The 9,451-nt window shown below is 36.1% G+C and overlaps 1 protein-coding gene across 1 annotated transcript in view; it reads right to left on the reverse strand.

Moving 5' to 3' along the window:
* Positions 1–1,116: 1,116 nt before the first annotated feature.
* The window catches only part of LOC107100094 (transmembrane prolyl 4-hydroxylase-like), a 12,197-nt gene continuing 3,862 nt past the window's right edge, over positions 1,117–9,451 (reverse strand). The window contains exons 3-9 of the mRNA XM_015398460.1: positions 7,269–7,459; positions 7,087–7,183; positions 5,270–5,432; positions 5,009–5,194; positions 4,787–4,877; positions 4,528–4,651; positions 1,117–2,279 (exon numbers count right to left, since the gene is read on the reverse strand). Of these exons, the coding sequence (XP_015253946.1) occupies positions 2,062–2,279; positions 4,528–4,651; positions 4,787–4,877; positions 5,009–5,194; positions 5,270–5,432; positions 7,087–7,183; positions 7,269–7,459 (1,070 nt within the window). The 3' untranslated portion in view covers positions 1,117–2,061. The remainder of the gene's footprint in view (positions 2,280–4,527; positions 4,652–4,786; positions 4,878–5,008; positions 5,195–5,269; positions 5,433–7,086; positions 7,184–7,268; positions 7,460–9,451) is intronic.

Raw genomic sequence — 9,451 nt, forward strand, 5'->3', positions numbered from 1 at the left:
ATAAGTATTAGGATTATGATGGAAAACTTAGAGCAAAAGTCTTGAGTCATAATTTATTTCTCTCCATTTGGCCTCCTTTCAGCTAGAGGTTTGTAATAATTTAAAGATGGTTTTTTTAGTGCCTTTCTGAAGGATTTTTTTTAGGTGACTTCTTTGTAACTCTTTTTGTTTAGTTACCTGTTTATTTCCATTAAAAGGTCTTTCTTATCAAGCTCTTTACTTCATTTATTTTATTTAAATAGCCTCTTATCCTCACAGAACAAACGAGCACAGTTATTTTACATTGCACCAAACCTAACCTGTTTAAGATCTGATCATTAGGTCCAGTATTAATGATTAGCAGATCTCCAAAAGACATCTTAAAACTTCTCCAAAACAGTATTTTAAGCAAAAAATGTATTACTTGCAACCCAGATGGAAATAAGAATTATAAAAGCTAAACCAAATCAATTTTAATGCAATTATATGATATCAAATAAAATGTGAAAATGCTGAATATCTAGAGAACTTAGAAAATACTCTTTTGACAAAGAAAAAATGATGTTAAGAATAGTGGCAACTGAAAAGGCTTATGTATGAACTATAAAATAAATGTACCTGAAGTATTTTCTTAATGGCATTAAAAATGTTTATAGAAAAAGCTTTTCCTGCTTCGCTTCATTTTAAATTTAATGAGATCGACTTCTTTTATCTACTCCTCATCCAAACGGGAATAAAAAAAACCTGTCTGAATACCAATATAAATGTTATATTTAAACAATTAAGGATGAAGAGGATCCAGATTGAACTGGACAGTTCAGTTCATGCAGTAAGGAAGATTTTAAAGGGTTCTGAAAAACCTTAAAGTTGATGAATCTTACATCCTTCGTCAGGTTTTTGTTACTTGAAAATACATGATTTTTAAGTCATGTTGCTGCAGTTATTTCTGGTCTAGCTTTTTCAGCATGTTTCTATTGGCTTTGCCAATCCTCAGTTTGAATTCAGAGTGCAGAATCTGCTGTCATGAGCAGGTACAAGAACTGAAGATAAAATAAATAAAAAAAGCAGCCAAAACCTTTAATTACCTTCAGAAGGCCAGAATTACTCATAATAGGCACTTTAACAAACTATCTAAAAGTCTGCTTCCTTGGATCCAACATTAGAGTAATTTAAGGAAACAGTTAAAACCTTTACACCTGTTTTATCTTATGTTTATACTTTCATTTTGTTGTCATGCTAAAGTGTTATTTAGCCATTATATAAAGCTTTGTTAGAAAAAAAGATGCAAGAGACAGTTGGGATTCATTACATTTTACTTTGTGCAGGAACACTGAAAGAGTGCATTTTCTTTGATAATTTAATAAATGAATAAAAAGAACTCTGAACATCATGTGCATTTTCATTCATTGTGCATTCTAGAAAAAAACAGTATCATTGTACTGAAGAGACAAAGACAAGGCATCATGCATCACACCGAGAGGCATGAGCTTCTTTTGGTAACGGCAGCTGTCGCAGTATTGTAGTGCAAAGGTTTGCTCGTCACAACAGCAAAACCGTTTAGATTATACATGCAAAAATGTTTAGGTGTGTAACATTTAGAGGAATCTACTGGCATAAAGGCAATATATAACTTTAGGGTAGGAAATGCTGTGCTATAATTAAAGAATGCAATGTTTTTACAGATTTTTTTGCAGGTTTCTAGAGTTTATAGAGGAACAGACAAACCCTGACCAATTTTTATGATTATTTTTTTTTGGCTGCTGTGAACATTACCCTGCAGGTCTGGAAGATGAGATTCGGAACGGGAAAATTCAAAAGCATGCACTTGAAAATTTTGCCACTAGATATCACTAAATCTTACACAATTTAAAACATTCGGAAAATTACAACTGTTCCCCGGGGGGGCTAGTGCAACAGCAAACAAACTACTGTATACTGTTGCTACAAAGGCATCTATTTCCCATTGTGAACTCATTCCCTGAATAAACTATGATTCTGCAAACTCATCCAAAAAATCTGTGCACTGGATTGAGGAAGACAAGGATGATTTTGTTGTGAAACATGATTGTGTTGGTGTAGGAGCTACAGGTCCTGATGGATGCTGGGATTCTGCGCGTCTGCATTTAAAATAAGATCTTCGTCGTTGTCTTCATCTGGCAGCTGTGTAACCAGCTGTTGGAAGCGAGCCTGCCGCTGGTAATCTGGATCAACATTGATCCATTTATTGGCTACCCACTTAGTCCCGCGGGTGACCACACAGCCTCCATGCAGAGCATATTCATCCTGCTCTCCAACCCAGCCTGATGAGAAAACAAAAACACAAACCAACACTATATCATCAATACTATACATTTGGCCAGAAATATGCTATTATCTGATCTAAACAGGAAATAAAGGTTAAGTTATTTTAGTAGAGCAGATGAAAAATGCAGTATCAGCCAAGATATAAAGTTCACAGGATCTCTGATTTGATTAAATGTGACATTTATTAAAAAATCAAACATGTCTTCTGAGAGTCTCTGCTCTAATTACTAGAAAACTTAACCCAATAGTAGCTTTCAGTGACGTTATTTTAAGAAAAATCATAAAAGGTCTCTAATATTGTATTATTTATATCAATTAGATAAACAGTCTTTTTACAAAGTAACCTACTTCTTAAAGGAAGCTTGTGAAGTGGAAATATGTTAGGATTAGTAAAAGGGACTTTGAGCAAGCCAAAGGCTTAATCCAAATACAACAAATCAAACCCCCTAACTCTAGTTTGTAGCTTGTCGTCATTCAGCTTTTATAGATTCAACAGTAAAAACACTTTAATGAGTAGGAAAGGATGTCCGGGCTTTTGGGTCCGATCTATGCAGCCTTTAGCCTTTTGGGCATCATTACGCAACAGAAACACACATGGATGACTGATTGTCAAAGTAGGACTACAGCGTTCTGACAACTACAAAAAAGTAGGTTACACAAATGTAGTAAATGGATATTTCTATTATAAAACCTCAAACATATGAAGGTGCATTCATTTTTTATGTCACACATAATACACTAACAATGATGTATTTTTGTTCTTTTCTATGAGGTGGTCTGTGCTTATACCTCATGTCACACAAAGGATTTGGGATTATTTATAGCTTCTTGGCTCCCTATGCTAACAAAACTACTTTAGGAAGCATATGGGCTCCTTTTCCTACATCCTTTCTTACTGCTTGGACTATTCGATAGGACTTATCACGGTGACCTCAGAAGCCCTTGCATGTTGTCCTTGCTGATTTGGATCAAGCCTAAGAGTCTCTCAAGCAGAAAAGATTGCTGTACCAGTTCATTGCAGCTCAAAGCTGTTTATTGAACAATATAAAATAATTAATACTTTATAAATGCAGGGAAACATTAATTTGCTCTAAATGGGAAAAAAAAGCTGTGAAAAGTCACAGAAATACTGTATATATACATAAAATACTTTAACATACATTTTATACAGCCCACAGAGAAAGATGATGCAAAAGAGGTGATATTTGCTGTTATACAGGATAATGCCAGTATTCATAACCTAAATGGGAATCTAGAAGATCCTTTTGACCTTGCTTTTGATTGCAACATGTAGGGCTTCTCACTTTGCAGGTGTGTACAGCCATAGATGGACGCATCTGGTGATGGTTGGTCCTGGTGATCAGGACCAACTCCTGTATTCTCCTCGCTGAGCTGTGTGGACAGTGGCTAACTTAACTTGGGCTCCTCTGCCAAAAAGAACTGTCCTGAAGAGGCAGGAAATCCCAGTAACGCTCTAACCGTTGTTTCCTCATTTATATCAAATAGAGTAAGTAGTACAATGAACAGCATGGGAAACAATAAAAAAAAATCTAAATATTGATGAGGATATAATTAAGCTTGTTTATACATTTTAAAGTGTAAAAAAATGTAATTTTGCATGATCATCATAAGGCAGCTTTTTTTTCATCTCTAAATTAAATTGTCTGTTCATTTTTCTCCATTGATTACCAGGAGCCCGAGTGTGTTTTTATTCTTTGTTTCATGTGTCACCATTCACTGCTCTTATAAGACAGTGTCGAACCTTGTAACTAGGTCAACTAAGATGAAAATATTCTTTTTCCTTCTTGTTTAGAGTTGCTCTTAAAAACTCGTTGATTCACTCTTAAAGGTATAATGGAGGATGTTCTTTTTCTGGGTGGATCATCAAGATAAGTGGTCCTCCTAATTGTCAATCATTCTGGTGATATGTTTACGTAAGGCCATCTTACATGTTCGTCCCAATTTTCACTTACCGGTGGTGAGCCTGACAGAGTGAAAGAAACTAGCAAATCTTTGGAAAGTAAGCTTTTATGAGTGATGCAAACAGCAACTTTTAAACAGAGCGTGCACGAGGAGAAATGGACTCGTGCACGCTCTCACACGCGTTTAATAGGTGTTCCCTCTCTGGTGCGGATACAGGGTTGTGCATGTGCATTTTTTTTTAAGTGGAGAGGGTGTTCGGAATTAATTGCATTCTTTGTAAAATTTTAGATAAAAACAAAATATATGCCATAATTTCTGCACCTTTTCCATCTGAGAGGTAGTTGTACCAGAAAACAGCCATTCCTTTGGTGGGTTTCACTCTTAGGTTACTCTTGTCACAGTTTCTTCTGGTGTCCATCAGATCCACATCATTCTGTATCAGAGACTAAAACACAAACTGGAACTAAGTGAAGCAGTTTCTTTCATGCTGAGCACAAACACTAGCTGACAGACATGGGAGCTAGCACAGACGTGAAAACCATGCACTCCTTGCACAACTCTCTTCTGACACTTTACGCACCACTTCATCATAGGTCCTGTTGTCTGCCACAGGGAATGCGGTCTCCCCGCCCCCATCAACAGAATTCAGGTAGAAGAGAACTGTGATGTACCTAAGTGTGCAACACAGGTTTAAATTGACATACACATGGTGCAGACGAACATACAAGCACACATGTACTGTAGAAACACACAAGCGGATGCAAAAGTTAACAATGTAGAGCTCCTCCTGTCAGCACCTCACCTGCAAGAGGTCTCAAAAGGAGTTGAGGTGTTTGCTGCAAGACGTGTGTGTGTGCATGCCGTTTCAGGGTAGACGGGCCCGCTGTCATGGTGGGCATGGTAGTGCCCCCCCTCCTCATATCGAACCACCTGAAGCGGCTCACTCAGATCTACTAATGCCGATGGGAGCCGGGTGAGGCGAGTCACCCTTTAAAAGAAGAACGGCTAGCTTTAAACAAATAACTGCTGAATCTTCAACAGAGGAAGATTTTAACTTGCTCACCTCTCCTTGATTTCCTGGAGGACCCGATGGGCTCCTTTGCCCTGATACAGCCAGGTGTGCCGACTGTTCCGAACGAGCTGACTCCTTTTCACTCCTCTCTGCAGCAGAAAGCGCTGAAAGGCATCGCTGCTCAGGAGCCGGAACTCCTCCAGGCTCAGCAAACCTATCACAATGATAGGAGGATTTTTAAGTCACATCTCTACAAAAACTTTCTTTTTTTTTTTTCTAAAATTACTTACTTTATTTTAATTATAGAAAATCTTCGACTAACACGTAAATCAGTAAATCAAAGAGAAACATACATTTCTAATGCACACAATTTTGAATTAAATGAAATATCAAATTATTCAAAACAATCTTTTTTTTAATTGCACTTAAACTGAACAGTGAGTGAAGGGGGGGGGGGGTCGCTTATCAAGTTCTGACATGATCAGCTCAAATTGCAGAAATAGGATAGAAATTTTATGCAGGGAGAAAGACTATTCTGTCTCCTCAAGTAGAGATTTATTTTAGGGCTCAGTGATTTAAAAAAAATGATCAATAACCTTTCTAAAAAGAAGTCAGTGATAAAAAAACCCCGAAACATATTAGTAACTTTTCCAAAAAAAAAAAAAAAATCTTTACAGGGCTTTGAAAAATATCTAAATCTAAGTCGCTGACAGCAGTATCTCTTGTGCTCTATCTCCCTGTGCCTCTCCTCAGTTTGCTCCTTTTCCTCATAGTGCTGCTGATGCTGCTGCTCCTGCTGCTGCGAATACCCATGTATAGTACCGTTTTGAATAACACAGTACCTCAGTTAAATACCACTGTATTTTCTTTGTTGAACTGTTTATAGCTGATGCCTCCTGGTGATCGATCATACCCTTTCTCCATGTCAAAAAGTACCAATGTCCTGAATTGCAGCTGATTAAATTATAAAAATAGTGTTTATGTTGCTTTTCTTCATAACAAATTTGAAATGAATAGTGAAAGTGGTAAAACCCCTTATCCATAGAGAAATAACACATATTATTCGAAAACATCCAATTAAAGATATTGGTCTGATGGTAATAAAACAATGAAAGGATGGATAGGAATGTTGAAAGGATGGATAGGAATGTAGCTGTTATTTGGTGTATAGGCCTAAAAGGAGTACAGTAACATGAAGGTTATCTTTAACTGGCCAAGTCTGAATCTTAAAGACTTTGGGTTTAGTTTCACATTGGTCTTTTTATCTCTAATTAGCATGAAATTGTTACACAGTAGCTTCAGATGCACTACCTTCGCTGTAGTTCTTATCTTTAACAGTAGGTGTCAGTGGCTGTATAACAAGTGGTTGCAAAGCACCAATCGAGAAGAAGCAAGTTTATCACCTGTAAGGTTATTGTTTATAACTGGCTCTTTTATGTGCTTTTTTTTTTTAAAGTACACGTATGTTTAAAATGCATAGTTTCTGGGGTATGTTTGTTGTATACATCTTTAAAAATAAACAAAAACATGCTCATGAACTCTACCGTGCTGTTCTACAACCTAGTTTTGGGAGTGAACAATCAACCTAATGAGGTCGGCCCATGAGTCTGATTGAATACGGCCTTTCCAAGCTCAACCTGAATGATTTCATAATACATATACAACTTAAGGGCCAACACAAAAAGGATTTAGAGGTTTTATTTAATTAGTAATAACTTGGGTTTTACATTAGGTGTATGATAATGAATGAATAACATGTTATTATTTACTTATTAAGGGTTCATAGTTTGTTTAGGGTTTATCTGCAACTAATCAATATTTCTCATTTCCCTGTTGTGATCACAAGAGTCAAAGACACCGTTTCTTACCGTCACCATCCTTGTCTGCTTTGAGCCCCTCATAAATTTCTTGCAGGTTCTCAGGAGTTAGCCATATTCCGTCCCTCACTCTGGAATGAGTCAGTATCTTTGAGGCAACAATAGTTAAGATGATGTGAGTTAACCACTCTTTGAGGTATGAATTGCTCTTAAATCCCCAAACTGACAAAGACCTCATGAAGCTGCAGCTGTTCATCCTGGTTGATATCAAGAAGGTTAAAGATCTCCTCTGGACTCAGGTCAAGCTCTTTTGCAAGCTCTTCTTGACCTTCTTGCACCATCAGCTGACTCTCCATCAGACCCTTCAGCTGAGCGAGCTGCATCACCACCCGGCACTCGTCCTCTGACAAAAAATCCGGGATTTCTGCAAAACACAAGACACACTTAGAGAGTATACATCTAAAATAAATAAAGGTTTATGTACATTAAGATTTTCATGTTGACAACTAAAAAGAAAAAAGAAAAAAAAATGGGCTAGAGCTTTAAAAATATCAGGCCTTGTGGACTTTAGGTAGCATAAAATATTAGTTTCTGACATCAGGAAGTTAGAAGGCATGGTAAGAGTGGAGAGGAAAGGTTTAAACTTTGCTGCTGAGGGGGATTTCTAAAAACCATCCTTAGGTAGAAACTTTGAAGTGCAAAACAATACGCAGCAATGATTTAAAGCGAAATTAACTTGATCTAATATGATTGAAAACAAATGGAACAAATATTCCTACAACTATCAGAATAATTCAACATATTGTGATAGTTTTAATGATGTGAAATTTTACGTTTATTGACTATTCATGACTTTTGCAATCATGAACATCAGTGCCTGGCTGTTTAATATGAGCTTCTGGGAGAATTATTTATATAATAAACTCCTAAAGCCCTTTAAGAATAATAAAAAATATTTACTGCTGCAAATGTAGGGCTCAATAGACCTCAAAAAGAGAGGATGTGACTCAAGTTCAAGTGACCTAATTCTTAAATGTTGTTTTTACCAAAATAATGTGCTTATTCATTAGAGCAGGGGTCTGCAACCTTTAAATGCAAAGTGTCATTTTGCCCTGAGTCAAGCTAAGTAAAAGTAATTTAGAGCCACAAATATTCTATTAATTTTCAATAAAACACTTTTTAAAAATATATCTGCCATAGAAAATCCTTTGCAATTTTAAACAACTAACAGTTTATTTGTATCTCAGCTTTCAAAATAACAATAAAAAAACATAAAAAGGTTTCATAAAGATGAACTATACATTTTGATGCAAACAAAAAGTTATTATTAATTTAAAAAAAACTAACAATCTCTAAACCAAAGACAGAAAAATATATTTAAACATATATTGGTGGTTCTTTTAATGTCATCCGGCTGTAAAAATTCAATTCAAATATTGTAAAAAATAAATAAAAAAATAAAAACACTAAAGCTTCTAAGAACTATTTGTACAAATATGAAAGAGAAATAAAAAACTTAACTTATTCATTAAATTTGAGTTTAATAGGGGGAAAAAGTCAGAATTCTGACTTTCCCATGCTTAACTCTAATGAAATTAAAAAAACAGTTAACTTTTTTCTTTTTTCCAGTGGCCCTAATCCTCTTCCGTAGAAAAAAAAAAAAAATGAAATGATTTTTAAATATTATTTCAGTTTAATATGGGAAAAAAAGTCAGAATTTTGACTTTAATCTCAGAATTTTGGATCTTAATGTAGATGGGTACCATGAAGGTAGAGATGTGGAAGCACTCAGCTTCACTGACAAATATGTAAGTTGTTTGGGAGGGCCAGTAACACACTGGTGGAAAATGACGAAATTAGGTGACTTTTTATGTGCCCGAGGGGTCCCTGGTGATGCTATTTCATTAATAGAAGAGCAGAAGGTGATTAAAACAAGATAGTTTAGTCTCTAAATCAAACATGGATACGGCTTGATGCTAACATGTTTGTTAGCTGTCAGAATTTTGAGAAAAAAAGTCAGAATTCTGAGATTAAAGTCAGTAGGAATTATGAGAAAGAAGTCAGAATTAATTTTTCCCCCCCATTTTAAGCTGAAATAAAATGTAAAAATCAGTTAACTTTTTAAATTTTTTTCAGTGGCCCTAATCCTCTTCCGTATCTTCCATTTAGGGTTAGGGTTATTTGCTATTTGCCACTATTTTGCCCTCAGCAGAGCCCCGCATTAGAGGCTCCCATGGATGTGTGTTAGAGGCTCCCATGGATGTGTGTTAGAGGCTCCCATGGATGTATGTTAGAGGCTCCCATGGATATATGTTAGAGGCTCCCATGGATGTATGTTAGAGGCTCCCATGGATATATGTTAGAGGCTCCCATGGATGTATGTTAGAGGCTCCCATGGATGTGTGTTAGAGGCTCC

Source organism: Cyprinodon variegatus, unplaced genomic scaffold, assembly GCF_000732505.1.
Source record: "Cyprinodon variegatus isolate N-32 unplaced genomic scaffold, C_variegatus-1.0 Scaffold936, whole genome shotgun sequence".
Lineage (NCBI taxonomy): Eukaryota > Metazoa > Chordata > Actinopteri > Cyprinodontiformes > Cyprinodontidae > Cyprinodon > Cyprinodon variegatus.